This window comes from Nothobranchius furzeri, chromosome 6 (genome assembly GCF_043380555.1).
Source record: "Nothobranchius furzeri strain GRZ-AD chromosome 6, NfurGRZ-RIMD1, whole genome shotgun sequence".
Classification (NCBI taxonomy): Eukaryota; Metazoa; Chordata; class Actinopteri; order Cyprinodontiformes; family Nothobranchiidae; genus Nothobranchius; species Nothobranchius furzeri.
Genome location: NC_091746.1, coordinates 78,121,359 through 78,140,490, shown reverse-complemented (window position 1 = coordinate 78,140,490; position 19,132 = coordinate 78,121,359). Strand labels below are relative to the sequence as shown.

The 19,132-nt window shown below is 42.6% G+C and overlaps 1 protein-coding gene across 2 annotated transcripts in view; it reads left to right on the top strand.

The window, feature by feature from the left end:
* Nucleotides 1–19,132, top strand: part of prss12 (serine protease 12) — a 137,987-nt gene that overhangs the window by 15,219 nt on the left and 103,636 nt on the right. For both annotated transcript variants that reach the window (XM_070552586.1, XM_070552585.1), the window contains exons 8-11: nt 4,420–4,561; nt 12,109–12,314; nt 13,642–13,720; nt 15,931–16,053. In XM_070552586.1, coding sequence (XP_070408687.1) covers nt 4,420–4,561; nt 12,109–12,314; nt 13,642–13,720; nt 15,931–16,053 — 550 coding nt within the window. The remainder of the gene's footprint in view (nt 1–4,419; nt 4,562–12,108; nt 12,315–13,641; nt 13,721–15,930; nt 16,054–19,132) is intronic.

The window sequence follows — 19,132 nt, the reverse complement described above, 5'->3', positions numbered from 1 at the left end:
CATGAAATATATTCCTGAAGATTCTCCTATAAATCTTTATACACATTCACACAAAGTGTGTTACTGCCATTACTGTGATTATTTGTTTCCACGGTTGGCAGCAATGACAGAAGATGAACTATTGAAACCCATCTTTGTACTTTATATACAGAAACAGGAAATCTAATTAAGAGGAAGTGTATAAATCCCCCTATCTTCCTGCGCCAGCTAATGGAGATACAAGCCGATCTGATCAGATCTTATAGGAGGAAAGTCAACATTCCTCAAGAAACGCTAATGCAAAGCAGGCTATCATTTGATTTGTCAAGCTTAAAAATTTGGCTGCTTGTAAAGTCATTGTTATTTACCCAACCTACGATAGTGTCACCTAATTTATTGATTACTTTTCCATGATTGCTTAATCTGTATCACGTATCATATGCCATCTGCAAGAGAGACAGAGGCACGGTGCCCTCTGCTCAGGTCATCCGTTTATCCCAACAAAGGCATACGCTGCCACCCTCACTTAGATACCGTGCAACAGTGACACCAATTTTAAACTCTACACCTATTCCCAGGAAAGATTTCAAACATTCAGCAGTACTAAAACTTGCATGAACCTCTGGGAAGAGCAGAACGATAGTGTCATTAATCACGTCAATGCCTATATCCTCCAGATATCAATAAATGTATAAGCTTAGACACTAAGAAGGAAGAGTGGAGACTCAGATTTCACTCTACTGAATTTGTCTTGATGCTTAATGCCTCAAACACTACTCTGATAAGCCATGTCAATGCCACTGAAATCTTCTTGGGGGGGGGGGGGGAACTCCCTCTTAAATAAAACATCAGAAGAGTAGTGCTGCCTTGCATGTTAGCGCTCACATCGACTTAAATATCTTTTTCATCTGAGGATTTATGAGGCTGATGTTGTTAGGCAGGAGCTCGAGGGACCCTTTTATCCTCCAAAACACCCATCTTAAGATATATGTCACAGCACCAGTTAGTGTGAGGGTTTGCTTGTGCTTTTGCCTTTGAGTGTGCAAATCCCTTTTTCCACTATCACTGTGCCACAGGCAGATGGGTCTGTGTTTATTCTGGAAAATGAAAAAAGAGAAAATAATATAGCCGATAAGCCGGGCAATGCTGTGAACTCATCTCCCTCCCCTTTCACACTTGTTAGATTGTTATGTTGAGCTGTGTGAGAACCTTATGTAATGCAGTGTGTGTGTTGGCTTAGAGGGAGGAGTGTTTGTGTTCCTGAGCAAGAGAACAAACATGAGCATTTCATCGTAAGCCAAGACTAACCAAGAGGTAAACATTCCCACAATAGACTTTCTAAGCTCTTAAAGTGATTCTCTATCTACTTTGAGAAGTTTCTGTGTAAAATAGTAAATAATTACTACCTTACCTGTAGGCAGCTTTCTGAATGGCCGGTTCTTCTCAGAAATTGAGTTTGTATTCAGCAGGACTGATGGACCAACACTTAGTTTGTGTACAACTGAGACTTAGTGAATTAAAACAGCCCCAGTCTCAAAAATATTCTTTACGTAAAAAGATACAGAAGTAGACCACCAGATGTGCTACATCTCTTTTGAATCACTACAGCAAAGCAGATGGTGTACAAACACTTACAAAATAATATTGTTCGCATGAGCTGCTTTGAAATTTAGGGGATTTGAGCAGATTTAAGATGATAGCAGTCCATTTCACTTCTGGTTACATTATAAATAACTTTCATGTCCTTACATTATAAATAACTTTCATGTCCTTCAGGACAAATGAGCTAACTGGCTTATTTGCTAATTTGTCCAGAAAGACATAAAGTTTTTTTTGTCGAAAAGAGACAGTTCAGGAAATTATCTTCAAGTAAAAAGTGTCTTTTACCTTGTCACCTTCTGGGGCGACAGTGGCAGGAGTTATGTGCCCACCCTGTAATCGGAGGGTCTCTCTCTCTCTCTCTCTCTCTCTCTCTCTCTCTCTCTCTCTCTCTCTCTCTCTCTCTCTCTCTCTCTCTCTCTCTCTCTCTCTCTCTCTCTCTCTCTCTCTCTCTCTCTCTCTCTCTCTCTCTCTCTCTCTCTCTCTCTCTCTCTCTCTCTCTCTCTCTCTCTCTCTCTCTCTCTCTCTCTCTCTCTCTCTCTCTCTCTCTCTCTCTCTCTCTCTCTCTCTCTCTCTCTCTCTCTCTCTCTCTCTCTCTCTCTCTCTCTCTCTCTCTCTCTCTCTCTCTCTCTCTCTCTCTCTCTCTCTCTCTCTCTCTCTCTCTCTCTCTCTCTCTCTCTCTCTCTCTCTCTCTCTCTCTCTCTCTCTCTCTCTCTCTCTCTGGAACTGTGTGTGTGTGTGTGTGGGTTGGTGAATGAACTTGATAGCTTGTAGAAGCCAATATGTCAAACACTGGCCATTTTGGTTCATTTAGATCTAGGTCATGGAGGCAGCGCCCTTAGCAGAAGTTTAGACTGATGTCTCCCCAAGCCAACTCCTCCAGTGAACCATGCTTTGTCCCCAAGACTCCAAAGGTTTCCTGAGCCAGACTACAAATATAATCCATCCATCATATCTGTGGTTGCCAGCAGGACATGCCTGAAACATCTCCTTCAAGTGGCAACCGCGTGTCATCCTGACCAAACCATTGAACCATCTCAGCTGACTTCTTTCATTAAGGTAGAGGGATGGTGCTTCTCTGAGGCCCTTGCAGGTGCTTCTTACCCTGTCTCTGAGCCTGTATATTGGATTTCTTGGCAAGACTCCCATCTAGTCCTCATCCTAGGGCCTCAAACAGGAAGGGTCTCTTAAACTGCTATTTAGTGCATACAGTAATTGCACACAACAGTCAAGACCCATTCTCCAGCCCAAAGGCACTGGCAAGCTACCCTTTGACTCTCACCTGGTTAAGAAGACCATCCAGCAACTTAGGTTCCATAGCCAACCCATCCATCCCTCCATTTTCTTTACCCACTTGTCCATGTGGGTCATGAGGGGCTAGTGCTTATCTCCAGCAATCTCTGGGCAAACAGGTGAGGTACACCCTGGACAGGTCACCAGTTCATCACGGGGCAACACAGAGACACACAGGACAAACAACCCTGCACGCACGCACAAGGACAATTTGGAGAGACCAATCAACCTGACAGCCATGTTTTTGGGCTGTGGGAGGAAGCCAGAGTACCCGAAGAGAACCCACACATGCACCGGGAGAACACGCAAACCCCTTGCAGAGCGACACCAGGCTGGGATGTGAACCCATTGCGCCACTGTGCAGCACTTATAGCTAACCATTTACGTCAAAGTGAGTGCAACTATGTCCAGCTACACTTCCACAAGCTCCAACTCCTTTGCCAGGGATGTGACATTGCATGTCCCAAATGCCAGTCTTCACCTCAGGGGATCTGACCGCCAACATATTTTCCTTGGTCAGCTACCTGTTCCACAAAGCAGAGGACAATGCAATTTCTTCCTGTAGATGGTGGTTGGACAGATGGACCAGCCAATCAACCTGGTTTGGAATTGGCTTGGCTAGGCCACATGGCCCAAGGCTCAGCCATCAGGGGTGGCACCCCAGAAACTGTCTGGGTCGAGCACTCTGGTATTGTGTTGGCATGTTCGTGAAAAGAGCTTCTGAATGAAGCTTTGTTAAGCTTTGACCAAGCTGCCCTGGGAGACTCCACCAGGAACAAAGTGCATAAGGCAGCATAAGTCTTAGGGTCCTTAGGGTACTCAAACTCCACCATCATGGTAAGGTGGCAGTTTGGGGAGGTCTAAAAAAGTTTTATAACTTCAACAACAACAAAAAAAGGATAAACCTTAAGATTGCAATAAAAGTTACTAATTTTGACCTGCCACACTTCTTATATTCAAGTCCAGTCGAATGATTGTTGAGCATAAATGATTGGTGGCTGTTTACCTCAAATGTGCAATGACAGATCCATGAACACCAAGTAGCACTCAACATAAAGCACCAACTGTTTTGACAGGCAGTGTGTCTGTGAACAAAGGAGTGAACACCAGATAGCTAATGAAAAGAAATACTTCTCACAGACCTTAGATGTTTTACATTCCTGACACACACCTACACACTCTCATAAACATAAAAAGGCTTGAGGTGTGTTTTAGTAAGAAGACAGGTGTTCCAAATATGTCCCTATGCCTGCACACGCTGCCATTCATTTTAGCCTGGAGGATCAGGCTTGTTAGGAATTTGTGCACACTCACTGCATTTCCAGACTCTGTGCCCTGCTGGGGACATAAATAAGTCATTGCCATTGAAGGAAGTCAGTGGCATATCAATTTAAATTGAGCTTGTCACCAGGTGCTTTGTCATGATAAATATTTCTTGCAGAAATATTTAAAGTTATTTTTTTCCTAGGTAAAGTGTCTGTTTATTACAAAATTCAAGGATTTATTGTTTGACGAAAAAGTGTAAGTGTACTGTTATTGTGCTTGCAGGTGTACCAGTAAGACTTGTAGGAGGAGAAAGTTCCAGGGAAGGCCGTGTTGAGATCTATCTTTCTGGTCAGTGGGGGACCATCTGTGATGACGGATGGACTGATAACGATGCTGAGGTGGTGTGCCGGCAGCTGGGATTCAGGTACTGCAGAGCAGATTCCTGTGAAACCTCACACAGCGCTCTGAAGACTTTTTTTCTTTGCTCAGCAGTAAAAGTGTGTTTTAACAACATTTGCAGATGTATATGTCAAAACAAGTTAAGCAGGCTAAGTTCATAATTTGGGGAAGACTGTTGACTTTTACTGGGTTTACAGAATTGTCATATGACCTCGTTTGTTTAAAGACATACAAGGCAACTGATCATTTGAACTTGGTTTCGTTTTTCTGGCACCATAAATAACATAATTTGAAGGAGCATCTTTATTAAAGGGAAATTAGCAGTAATCTAAATATTTCCCACATAAGTTAAAGGAGGAATAAATTAGCCTAGAAATCTAGAACAACCACAGCAGCAACTAAAGATTTTGCTCTGCTGGTCGATCTACCCACGCTCCAGAACAATTATGTGTCTTGCCAATCACAGCACTTTGCATTTGTTGGGCGGGTTTAGCACAAGAGGTGCGATGAAGAAAAACTACAAAGATGGCGTCGGCTAAACGCCACTGGTTTGAAATGGCTTTGGCTTTAACTTTTCATCATTTACCCCCAAATTCCACTACCTCCGCTCCGGTCCGCCCCCGCCTTCCGCAGCCGCTTGCTTCCGAGCTCAATTTTTACTGGTACCCGCTCTACAACGGCTCTGCTCCGGTGCGGAGACCTGAGGTGGGCAAACAAGCATGCGCGGGATTTTCGAGATCTTGCGATACAGTCCGAGCAATAAACGCGGAAGTTAGATCCAAACACCCGTTGTGCGGGAGAAGCATCGGCATGAACTGTTTAATCTGCCCATCATTTGTGTTGAGAGATCAGCAGTGTTTGGATCAACAAAGTGTGACTACTCTGATAGTAGAAACTGTTTTTATGGCTTACTTTTGTTCATTTAAACTTCAGCCGCCATTGATAGTTGTTAAAAGTTGTTAAATCTGTGCATATGAAACAAAAAACGCCTTTTGTTTACCGATTTATTGTGAAAAACGGAAGTTGTGCCCGCTCCTTTTCCTGTTGGGCGGTTGTGATTTCTTTCCATTTACTGCGGAGGTGCTCCGGCGTCCGGCAAAAATAGGATCGATTCTGCGCCGCACTGCCGGAGCACAGCCGGAGCACAGCCGCAGTAGTGGAATTGCTCTGATTGACTACAACGGGACCGATTTTGCTCCGGCGTTCGTGTCGGAGCGGAGCGGAGTGGAGCGGAGGTAGTGGAATTTGGGGGTTGGACTTGAGCTGACAGGGTGATTGGTGTTTGAGGCAAGTCAAAGACTCGTGAATCCCTCTAAACAAGTCTACAGTAATGATAAATCGTGACAAGTCGAAAGCCTGGACCGTACTGCGCATTTTTTGGCTGTCGCTCAGGATTGCTCATGTCACACTGTGAGAACTCCAAAAAGGTGGCACAAAGTACCATGCGAAATTTCAGTGAGCCAAACTGCATCACGTCTCACTCGCAGGACCCGCTATGTCATGAGCATACGTCACTAAAAGCCGACAGCTAACCAAAACAACTATGCTGAAAGTGCCACTTTGTTTATTAGACTCCAAACCTGGACTCCAAAAAGAAGTGGTCTACATGTTGCTTCATGTAGCTTTCACTGTTGCTAATGTGGCTAATTCTACTCTCATATTGTACTCCCATCACTAGCCATCCGCATCAATCGCTGGGTGTATTTTCATGGGTCGACTGAAGATGTGAGTCGTAGGTTTTCATGCAGTGCTTGATGACTGTTGGGGGCTGATTTTGGTCACGAGGGTGCTCATTAAGCTGTTGCAGAGCTAGCCACACAAGACGGCCACAGATCCTGTTCAATGAGGGATTTGTCTAGGACGGCCAAAAAACGTGCAGCGTGATCCGGCTTTAACAGACATGGGCGGCGGCTCGTCACCTTAAAGGTGCAATGATGATTACAGGGTTACGTCTGCTTCAGTATAAACTAAATATTCATCTGTTAATAACAATGCGGTACAGCCTCAATTTTAATTGATGCTCTGTTAACTTAACATAGTAATGTTTTGGGGATATGGGTCTAGCTGCTAAAAAAAAATTCACACCTGGTGATTTTGACTTTAATCAAGAATCTATTGAAGCCACTCAAGATGCACAGATTTTGTGTACAATGCATAATATTATTACTTTTCTTACATTTTATTTTAAGCTGAGTTCCTCTTCAGGAGGTTGAAAATGAAGTCAAGTGCTGTAGAAACATTTTGAAGGTGATGCATCTTTACGTTAAGTGCAGGCTACCTTCAAAGATCTGTTTGCTAAAGCCATCACCACATTTCGGTCATGTCTGCTGCTTCTCCTCGTTTCTCCATCTGTCTTCCATTTGTCTGTTCACTTTTCCTTCTGCCTTAAACTTTATTACATATTTTAGTTTCTTTTGAGTTTTTTTCCCTTTTCTGAGTTTTTTTCTAACACTAAAGAATGGGCCTAGGTCTGGTGTTCTTCCATCTGCCTTTATCAATAATTTAATCTGGAGTTTTGTGGATAGCAATCACAAACGTTTAATCAAAAAGACAGGCTTTTATGGTGATTTGCATTTTTTTTAATGTAAGTGTCACTGTTCAACAAACAGCTGCGTACTCAGACATTTTGACTCCCTATTCATCATTTCTGATCAAAATGAATCAGCAGGATATCTTCTCTCTCATCACTCTGCTGTAAAATCTCGTTAAGCCACTTTTTTGTCCTTAATGCTTAAGTTATTGAACATCACATCTGGAGTGCATCAACGTGAGCAAGCTGGAGGAAGCCTATTAGAAGTGTGTAAAAGCCACACTCAGATCATCAGCTTGTGTCATGCTGGGTGTGGTGAAAACCTATTACATGACAGGTCTCCAATGGCTGAAGAGTATTCTCAAATGGCAATAATTTCAAAAGATAAAGGCACATACTGATGCACACAAATATATTACATGGCAAAAATGTGGAAACATATAAAAGAGACATCATAACAAACATGTATTTGCTTATTATTATTATTGCCACTTCTTTATGGTCTTCCCAACAAACTCCTTCATAAACTGCAACTGGTCCAGAATTCAGCAGCCCGTATTATCACCAGAACCCCTTCCTTTCACCACATCACGCCGGTTCTCCAGCAGCTTCACTGGCTCCCAGTTAAATTCAGGTCCATCTTCAAAATTCTCCTCCATACCTTCAAAGCAATCCACAACCTCTCTCCTCCATATATCTCAGACCTTATAAGTATTCACACCCCGTCCCGTTCACTCAGATCTTCTTCTTCCATCCATCTTGCGGTTCCTTCTGCCCGTCTCGCTACCATGGGGAGCAGAGCTTTCAGCCGCTCTGCTCCTCGACTCTGGAACTCACTTCCCCCAGACATCAGGAACGTCGACAGTTTTACCCTTTTCAAAACAAAACTCAAAACACACATGTTTAAATCTGCCTACAACCTCTGATTTTATTGAAATGTTTCTCTCTGTTTTTTCTTCTTTGGGTTTTATTATTGTTTTATTGTATTTTATTATGTGTTTTGTGTAAAGTGACCTTGGGTGTCCTGAAAGGCGCTTTGAAATAAAATGTATTATTATTATTATTATTATTATTATGGTTTGATACTAGCAGCACATCATAAAAACTACAAAAAAATAAACATACATTTTTTAATTCCACCACGTCCTCTATAAATAAATGTTTGCAATTGTGAAGAAACATTGTGAGTTAGATTGAAAGCAAAAACTGTTTCAAATTCAAATTCAAAAAAATTTAATCATCCCCGAGGGGCAATTTTTTCAGTACAGAAGAATTGGTACTGTGGTCATTCGCAACAAGAGTCGTGCTACCGTTAATTAGATGAAAAGGGGATTACAAGAGGATAAATTGGGGGAGGGAAAAAAGGCATACCAGAGTTACTCCCGGCAGGGCGTAACTTTACTATGCAAAAAAACCCCGCCTCAAACATATAAGCACTAACATCAACAATTCACAACATGAGACTGTCTGGGATCCTGTTTCCCTAGCGAGAGCAGTCCTATGGCGCTCAGCCACTGTAGCCACAGGTGGGAGGGAGATCTTGGGAGGAGCGCAGAGCACATTGACACCTGCAGGTTGATGACCTCGCCAGGCTGAAGTCCACCAATCCAAAAGCGGGGGGGTAGGTTGGGTTTTCACAGCATCAGTCTGCATTCCTTCGTGGGGGTTTGTTGTTGTCATTCACAAGGCTGCCATGGCGTCAGATTCGGATAACAAGACTTTGTTTGGGTCAGGCAGAGATAATTTTCCTCTCTGCCTTGAAGTCTGTAACTGATCATTCAAGTCCTCCAGTGAAGCCAATTCTGGTTTTAAACATCTCCACACCGTCCAGTGACCCTCTCCGAAATGACATCCATTTTGCGCACTAATACCGGTATCGCAGCTAGAACATTGTCCAGCTTACGATTCACCTCGAGTAACGTCCCAGTCTGTGAGGTCTCCACACGGACGGTGCTTTCCATGGGTGCGGGTCGCCCTCCAATCGCTCCCGTCTTCCCAAATTTCCAGAAAACCAGATATCCTCCCACTCCAATCAGAAGCAATCTAGTGATCATCAGGCCAAATATCCACACATCTTCAACATCCTCAATGGACAACTGAGAGAGGCATACGATCTTCCACTCCCTCCAGGAATCGAGCATATATCCTGCTGCTTGTGTCCCTTGCGGGTAAGTGGGAGCCCCCTCCTCCGTTCTCATCGTAGAAAAAATCTTGTCAATCGCGTTGAATGACCAATTAATTAAATCCATTCTAAAAAATAGGGTTTTTCAGAAGAAATGCAGAGAAGCGCTCTGTGGGCAGACAGGACAAAGAGCCTTGGGAAAAAAAGATAAGGGAGCAAAAGCAGAAGCGTCTGTACTCTGCGAGTGCCGGAAGAAGAAAAAGCGAGTGCCGGAAGAAGAAATATTTATGGTCTCATTCATCATGTTTTTTGCCATTTAAAAAGCAAAATGGATGAAAATTCTGAAGCACTAGCTGATCAGTTCAGAATGGTTTTACTGTTTTAGGTGAGGATGACAGCTTCTGTAGCTGGATAGTTTTTATGGAAAGGAACATGTAAATGAAACTGGAGTTACACACAAAGCTTTAGTGGAGAAAATAACAAAAACTAGGCAGCCTAAGTTATTTTATTAAGATATTTTAAAACCAGCAGCACAATGAAATCACACAGAGCAGGAAATTTTAAGGGGGAAAAACCAGTGCAATCAATAGATAGATGGCATTGGATGACAAACAGATGAGCTAATTGGAAAACAAAAAACAGGTGTGTGAAGGCTTGATTGACCAAGTAGCTGAAGGAAACAAAAATCAAAATGATGAGTGAAGGAAAACTATTAAAGGTTTGGTTCACTCTTTTAATCAATACTTTTGAAGTGGTGTTTAGTAGGAATGAATGTCTTGGAAGTCCTTCCCTGGGAAAAAACCAAATATACCGTTGCACTATTTCCAAGAACTAGCAGTGACCCACATCACAGCTGAGCTTCAGATGGCAGAGTTTGGAATCTTATTTCCTGATGTTTGGGCCTCTCGCCTCGGATTGGACAACAGCATTGCAACTCTATCGCTGACTCTGCTCTGCAACACTGATGTTTTATCTTCACAAATAACACAAGCCTGGAGGACTTTCTGTGGCGAAGTTGCTAATGCTAACGGTTAGCTTATAGTTGTGACATTCTCTGCCAATTCCTGGACCCTAAACCACCAACAACCTTCCCCTTTGTTTCAAATCCTAGAGTTTCACCGTCTATTTTCGATCAGGAGACAGGTGCAGGAGGCAATTTTCATGTTGAGCCTCCATGATAAACTCCAAGTGACCGATTATATTCAGAAATAATCATTAAAAAATGGGTTTTCTTTAAAAAAAAGCATTGCATAAAAAAGGCTCAGAAGGGTAAAATTAAATCAGACATAAAACATGTTTTATTACTTTTGAGTAAATACATAACGTTGACTACTTTGATCATTTATAGCATTTTATCAAAAAGTCTTTTAATTTACCAACTTTCCCACAATTAAAAGAAAACAAAACGTGTTCAGTTAGTCTCTACCTTTATATATGTCATTTGTTTTTTGTACCCAAATATCCTGATTGACTGTAAGATCATAGCGATGCTTTGTATTCACAAGGCTGCAAAATTAAATATCTGCCTAAATAGTTTAACTAAAATAGCTTTAATATCTTTGCTTGAGCACATCAAGAATATCCATTAGGAACTACTTTCTTGTGTCTCTGCAAGAATTAAGTCTTTATTCTGTTAGAAAACATTTCCGCCAACTTGCTGCAATGCTGTGGCAGCATCTGGGAGTCTTAGGTTGTTTATAAGCAGTCGGACCGTGGTGGTAATGTGGCGCAATCGAGTCCTTTTTACAAACGATTATGCAATGGCGGTATAAAGGGAGTATGGGGGCGACCTCTGTGCTGCCACGGACTTCAGTTTGACTTGAACATAACTTGCTTTTATTACGATTGAAGCCGCGCTCATTAAGTTTTTTTAACAAGCTGCTCCTAAAGGTGTCTGTTCTCCACAGTCCAAGTGCATTCTTTGGTGATTTTACCTCCAGCTCTAATGGAGAGAAGCTCCTGGAGCTCTGCATCGCTCCAGTTTATCTTCTCAGCTAGTTCTGTTTACAAAAGTGAAACTTATTAAACCCTTATTTACTTTAATTTTCAGTATAGCTGCCAGCTGTGCCTCGGCAGTAACTCCCCACGTGATCATGACATCTCCCTCTGTTGCGCCAAGACGTAATATGCATTCACAAGTTCGCCGTTGTGGTAATATTACTACCAAGCGTGGTGGCACGAATGCCGCAAAATTCCCGCAACGGCATGCTGCCATGACCTTGGCGGCAGTACTACGCCGGCATGATGCGTCTTCTAAAAATGGCTTTTGGAAGCGTGTTTAAAAATGTATCCTAACAGCTCGTGTCTGCAGCTCCTCAACTTTGCTTTTGATGTTGTTGCCTTTTGCATTATCCTTTGTCAAATTTGCAACTGACATGCTGAAAAAAAAGTCTTTTGCAGGTTAAAAAGGTGTCGAGAATGCTTGATGGGAAACATCTCAGAGTGTAATGCATGTTAATAATTGTAGTGTCAAGTGTGATGTCAGAGACTAGGCTGACATCCAGGTGACGTGGAGGTTAACCCTCTGCTCTGGGAGCTTTTGGAAACAAGAGATGTCACTCGCTGAGCTCTAGGGATGCAACACAAGACTTTATCTTTCAGTGATCTTTCAGTCCTAATTTAAATCACAGCTTCAGCCTTATATTCTCAGAACAACCCCAGGCTTGTCTTAAGGCTGTTTACAAGTTAAAGGAAAAGGCTAAGTGAGTGATATGTGTTTGCGTCACTGCCTGAGAACATCACATCACAACATCCAAGCCAACATGTCTTCTGGTGCGTCTTCTCCTACTTTTGTTCTGAAAAGTTTTACTTGAAGCTCACCGATTTTCAGCTACATTTCCTGTTTTTTCCCCCATGTGGTTTTATAAGTCTATATGTTCTAGATTTTAAAGTCTTGAACCAATTCTCTGTTTTTTTCTAGCGGAGTTGCAAAGGCCCGTGTGATGGCATACTTTGGGGAAGGGACAGGTCCCATACATGTGGACAATGTCAGGTGCAGCGGCAACGAGCGATCGTTGGCGGACTGTATCAAACAAACGCCTGGCACACACAACTGCCGCCACAGCGAGGATGCCGGAGTCATTTGCGACTATGGTGAATCGCAGCACAGCAAGAAAGAGGTTAAAGGTCAGTCACACTGTCATATTAAAGACAAGTTCACTGAGAAACCTTTTCTTTTGTTATTTTTGAAACATGAAATATGATCAGTCAATCATGAGCATTCATGGACTCACCCATTTTGGCTTGAGATGGGGACGACTGTTGTTGCCTCAGTGTCCAGGAAACAGCAGAGAACATCTCAGCTAGTAGATGCTAACTGTTAGCATTAGCAACTCCACAACACGGCGGAACTCCTTCAGGTTTGTGGAGATAAAACATCAATGTTGCAAAGAAAACAGAGTCAGTGGTAGAGTTGTGTTGCTGTTAGCCAATCAGAGGTGAGATGTCAGAATATCAGGAAATACGACTCCAAATTCTGTCGTGTTCTGCTCACCTCTTATATGGCTTACTTCTAGCTCCCGAAATAGGAGTGTCAAAGTTTTTTTTTTCCCCACAAAGATCAACTCAAACATTTGTACTAGAAAAAACTGCAAATGTGTTGAAAAAGAGAATGAACTTGTTTTTTAGGGAATTGCTGGTGAAAAAAAAGGTTTTGATTTGATTTTGTTGCTATTGGTGGAACTTGCACCTTTATATAACTGTTCAATTCAAAGTAAAAAAAAAAAAAAACTTCATGCAAAATTGATGTTTGTGCAAAAGTAGAACTATTGAAAAACTTATACAATTTGGGCATTCTAGCTGTTTTAAAATGACAGAAATCCACTTTGACTTTGGTTGCAAACTCCATTTTACAAACATGGACTATTCAGAGAGTAACAGTAATTTTTTAAATATTACACAGACAAACACTCCAAAGCAGCTGAAATAGCCTAAATTTCACGTTTATATGAAAACAAATGCAGCTTCTTTGATTTGTGTGCGAAGCGTTGCAGAAACTATAATGCATTTAGCAAACTCACTGCTTCATGCAATAAAAAAAGAATGAGAGAATGGAGTAGGTAAGATGTATGGCAGAAAGTCTGGTACTTTTCTGTGTCCAGATGGTAAAATGTGTTATTACTTCATTCCGTTCATCACACATCCGAATTGAGTCAAACAATGATATCTACTTCCTGCACACATGTTTTACTACCATTTCTCACATGAACGTATTGCTGAATCCAGCGTTTTGTCTCATCGTGCAGAAAACTCCCTCACTCTCTTTGACTATAAAATAACCTCTAATTCATTTGATTTTTTTTTCATTTCATTCTTGCATGTCACAGTAAAAAGAGGAAACTCCAAAATATTTACCAAAAGCTATATCTGAGCTGAAACATATGGCAGAGCAATCATTACCCTGCCACACACTCTCACATTCACACGTCCAATAGTCCTTTTTTGTCTCTGTCAGATCCTGTCGACTCGATCTGCGGTCTGCGGCTCATACACACTCGCCAGCGCCGAATCATAGGAGGAGAAAACTCTCTGAGGTGAGCTTGAAGGGGCAGATGGAGTTAATAACAGAACAAAGGAAGCCAGTCAGAGGCATTGCCATGCTTAAAGACTTGTGTAAATGGAAGACAGATGACTTACGGTTTAAGTTAGGGGAAACAAAACTGCACAAAGAACACACCTGAATCTAGAGATGTCATTTAGACTTTAAGAAATGATGAAAATAATGCAAGAATTTCTTTTAATGAAATAGTCAAAAAGCATTTGAATGATATCCGCTGGGTGAGAGGTGAGGTCATCCAAAATCTCTTAAAGGTGCGGAACACTGATAAACCATTTTTTTAAATATTATTTCTGATTATTATAATCAGTTCCTGTGAGTTTTTCATGCAGGCCGAACATTGAAATAGTCTCCAACACCTATCTCCTGCATTAGATTCTGATAGAAAAGACAGTGAAACTGTAGAATTTAAAAAGCCTGACAGATCTATGTCACCCTGTCACGTAACATTCATGGACTCACTTGTCATGACACCCGACGGGGAAGGATGTGGTTTATTTAGCGTCCAGGAAACCGTAGATAACGCCACGACTAGTAGAAGCCAATTAGCATTAGCCACTTCACCACACAGAAAAATTCATCCAGGCTTGATGGTGCAGATAAAATATCCACGTTGTAAGTTGATGGTAGAGTCGCGTGGCTGTTATCCAATCCGAGGCGAGATGTCCAAATATCAGGAAATAAGACTCTCAATCCTGCCCGTTTGTGCCACATCTCAGCAGAAGACTTGTCCCTGCTGATCTAAGCGAAAAGCCCCGAGTACGGCTTGCAAGACATTCATTCCTACCAGAGACCACTGCAAATGTATTGCTTAACCCTCCCACTGACCACTGAGCAGGGTTGATGGTTTATCCCTTGAGGTCCACGTGGCAGGGGTGAGGAGTGAGCACCACCTCACCCCTGCCACATAGACCTCAAGGGATAAACCATCAACCCTGCTCAGTGGGCAACTCTCCTTGCAGGGTCACCCATAAAGACAGTGGGAGGGTTAAACGAGTTTCCCACACCTTTAAATCTCAAAAGTAGCAGCTACATTCAAGGAGACAGGCATCTTAATTACATGAGTTTTTAAACACCTTTTTGCATTGATTATGAAAAACAAAAGTTAAATGATGAATAGAAATTGCAGGTGGATTAGATGTGAATGAGGTCATTGCACACAGTGTAATAAAGTACTTAACTTTTCTTTCATAATGCAAATTAAAAGAAAACATGTTAAAATTGTGGGTTTGTGAGGTGTTTAGGCGTGAGTTTCACGGTTTAAATTCTAGTCTAACAGAGCTAATAAAATCATATCCATATAGCTAGCTCCTTGAATTAGTTACTAACAGCATGTGTTGGACTAATGAGGAAACTAGTCTGGGCTGCGTAGTGGCGCAGTGGTTAGAGCTGTTGCCTTGCATCGAGAAGGTCCTGGGTTCGCTTCCCGTCCTGGGATCTTTCTGCTTGGAGTTTGCATGTTCTCCCTGTGCATGCGTGGGTTCTCTCCTGGTACTCCGGCTTCCTCCCACAGTCCAATAACATGTTAGGTTAATTGGTCTGTCTAACTTGTCCTTAGGTGTGTGTGTGTGTGTGCGCGCATGTTTGTTTGTCTGTTTGTCCTGTGTGTCTCTGTGTTGCCCTGTGATGGACTGGCTCTCTGTCCAGGGTGTACCCCGCCTGATTGCCCATTCACCGCTGGAGATAGCCCCCGCGGCCCTACGTGGGCAAGCGGGTTCAGAAAATGGATGGATGGATGGAAACTAGTCTGCAGCCTTATTGGCTTGAAAAGTCTTAAGAAACAGAAAAACGGGTGCATTTTGAGTGCAGATGATTTATTGGTACAGTTCTTACCCAATGTGTGTGTTCTCATTTTCAAGTGTGTGTTTAACTTTCTTATTGCCTCTTGTAAACTCAGTCTGCCAGGCACACTAATGTTTACTGTTCAGTCCCCAAAGTAACGTAAATCAGCTACAGATGCTGCTGTAAACTATTTAAGATTCCTGTTTATATGAATCCAAATGAAAAGTCACATATTTTGTGCTACAATAAAATTATCTTCAGATTCTTGAGGTTCTGATGAGCTCTAAAATTAAACATCACAGATTTCACTGTGTATTTCAGATTATTTGTGCAGTTTTTAGAACTCTGTGTGTGTGTGTGTGTGTGTGTCCTTGTGCACGGTTTCCTGTGTGTTTATGTTTTTAGGGGTGGCTGGCCGTGGCAGGCTGCCATTCGCTTGCGAGGATCTCGTGGAGATGGGAGGCTGGTTTGTGGTGCAACTCTCATCAACACGTGCTGGGTCCTCACCTCTGCACACTGCTTCAAAAGGTCAAACTCATACACACGCACACACGCACACACACACACACACACACACACACACACACACACACACACACACACACACACACACTTGTATTTATATGTTTATGTGGGCCTCCATTGACTTCCATTAATTTTAGTTACTCCACCATGCCTAACCCATACCCAAACCCTAACCTTAACCAATGGGGTACTATTCCTAACCATAGCCTAAACTAATGAGCTTTAATAGTGGTTTGGCTTTAGCTTTTGGGCAGGTGGTTAAGGGGGGAGACTGGCAGTTATTTCCCACTTCATCTAGTCCAGAGGCCTCTACATGGCGCCAGCAGCTTGAAATCAATCACCTAATGCACGCAAAGAAAACGACAGAGGCTGAGAAAGTCTCCCACAAAGTCTGCATTATAAAACACGTGGTTGAAAGTTGTTTCACAAAAAAAAAAAATCATGTGACCTATTTTTAAGTCGTTTCTTTTCTTGTTTTATTCCTAAAACAGTTTCAGGTTTCAGTTTTATTATTTGATGTGACAACTGAGCTTTCTGTCAGACGCCCTGCCCGCATTAAAAGAGAAAGACATAGTGAAGTAAAGCTCCTCAGCCCAACCCTGTCGAGCCAGACCTATGGATTAGCCAGTGTTGTTACACGTTACGTTGCCATGTCAACAATAATACATTACATCATAACTCTTTTTGCTCACATTATTAGGCCCGAGCAGCGAAAGCGCTGCGAAGGCCTCTTGTTTTTGCTCTGATTAGGCCCGAGCAGCGAAAGCGCTGCGAAGGCCTCTTGTTTTTGCTCTGATTATTATTAGGCCCGAGCAGCGAAAGCGCTGCGAAGGCCTCTTGTTTTTGCTCTGATTATTATTATTTTTTGTTATTCCGTGCCCCCTTTGAACAGCTTTTTGGGGACCTTAACATACCCCAAAACTCACAATATTTTGCACACTTGTCAGGCCTGGTGAAAAATTTGATATTTTAAAGGTCCCAAAAAAATCGCAAAGAAAATGGCTGAACAGCGCCCCCTACAAAGTGAAAAAAACCCCTCTCCATAAAGCTTAGTTTATCGTACAGTTATGAAATTTGGTACACTTGTAGTACTCAACAGTCCGCACAGAAAAGTCTCTTGCAACCATGGTCAATATCAAACAGGAAGTCGGCCATTTTGGGTTGAAATGGCGATTTTTTGCCGTTTTTGCCGTTTTTAGGGTCCGTTTCTGATTGGATTGCTCGATCATTTTTCGCACGATCGTCTCAAAAATTGTGTAAAATTGCTCAGAAGGGATGGGCGAACAAAATGAGATAAGGATTCTGAGTTTTCGTATATGTTGAAGGGGCGGAGCCAGGCCTCGAAGTTTGACTACTCGCCAAAAATATTTAAATTGCTATAACTTCATAACTGAATGGAATAGAGTTACCAAACTTTCTGTGGTCATTCGTCATCCACCCACAAAGTAAATTGAAAGGTCGGATGATGACATCACACAAGCCCCGCCCCCTCAGGACCAAAAAGATCAAGTTTTACTGTGAAAGGTCCCAAATTGCCCCATTTCACTTAATCACCACAAATTTGTAGCTGGTAACTCAAGACAAGTGGGGGTTGCTTGGCGTCACTTTATGGGAGTTTTCGGCAGAGGGCGGGGCTGTGGTGGCGCGGCGAATTCAGGCGTACCGCCTTGGCCTTACGTTTGCCTCCCATTTCGTCATTTCCAAAGATATCGTCACGAAACTTCTTGTGAGTGATCCTAGTCCGGCCCCCCAAAAGATCTGATGTGAACATCTGGTGGGCGTGGCCTATTTTCTGAAATAGCGCCCCCTAGGACCATTAAAACTATTAGCCCCAAGCCATGCTTTGACTGAGGATTACGAAATTTGGTACACTAATGTGGTGTCTCAGGACCTACAAAAAAGTCTCTTGGAGTCAAGTTCAAAGTCGCACAGGAAGTCGGCCATTTTGGATCAAGTACGCGATTTAGTGGTTTTCGCACACGTTGTTTGGAGAGTGATGCTCCGTCGCCCTTTTCACCAATCTCCTTCAAACTTCTGCTATATACCCTTAAGACATAGGGGAAAAAATTCAACCGTCGGATTTTTCAAAAGTTGAAAGGTGTGGGCGTGGCTAAGCCTCAAACTTTGACCTGTCGCCACGCTACTCTTTTTTTCACAGCTCCCTACTGGACTCCTTTTACCCAATCACCAGGATTCTGTGGCAAACAGCAGTAGACAAGTTGAGGTTACTTGGTCTCCAGTACTGGCAGGTTTTGAAAAAAGGCGGGGCTTTGGGACCATGGCGAAAATCGCCATCACGCCATGGAAATACGTTTGTCTCTCATTTCTTCAGTTATCGTGATATTGCTACGAAACTTCTGGTGAGTGATCCTAGTCTGAGCTCCAAGAGAAATAGACAGCTGAATTTTGTGGGCGTGGCCTATGTTTTGAAATAGCGCCCCCTAGGACCATTTAAACTATTAGCCCCAAGCCATGCTTTGACTGAGGATTACGAAATTTGGTACACTAATGTGGTGTCTCAGGACCTACAAAAAAGTCTCTTGGAGTCAAGTTCAAAGTCGCACAGGAAGTCGGCCATTTTGGATCAAGTACGCGATTTAGTGGTTTTCGCACACGTTGTTTGGAGAGTGATGCTCCGTCGCCCTTTTCACCAATCTCCTTCAAACTTCTGCTATATACCCTTAAGACATAGGGGAAAAAATTTAACCGTCGGATTTTTCAAAAGTTGAAAGGTGTGGGCGTGGCTAAGCCTCAAACTTTGACCTGTCGCCACGCTACTCTTTTTTTCACAGCTCCCTACTGGACTCCTTTTACCCAATCACCAGGATTCTGTGGCAAACAGCAGTAGACAAGTTGAGGTTACTTGGTCTCCAGTACTGGCAGGTTTTGAAAAAAGGCGGGGCTTTGGGACCATGGCGAAAATCGCCATCACGCCATGGAAATACGTTTGTCTCATTTCTTCAGTTATCGTGATATTGCTACGAAACTTCTGGTGAGTGATCCTAGTCTGAGCTCCAAGAGAAATAGACAGCTGAAGTTTGTGGGCGTGGCCTATATTCTTAAATAGCGCCCCCTAGAGCCA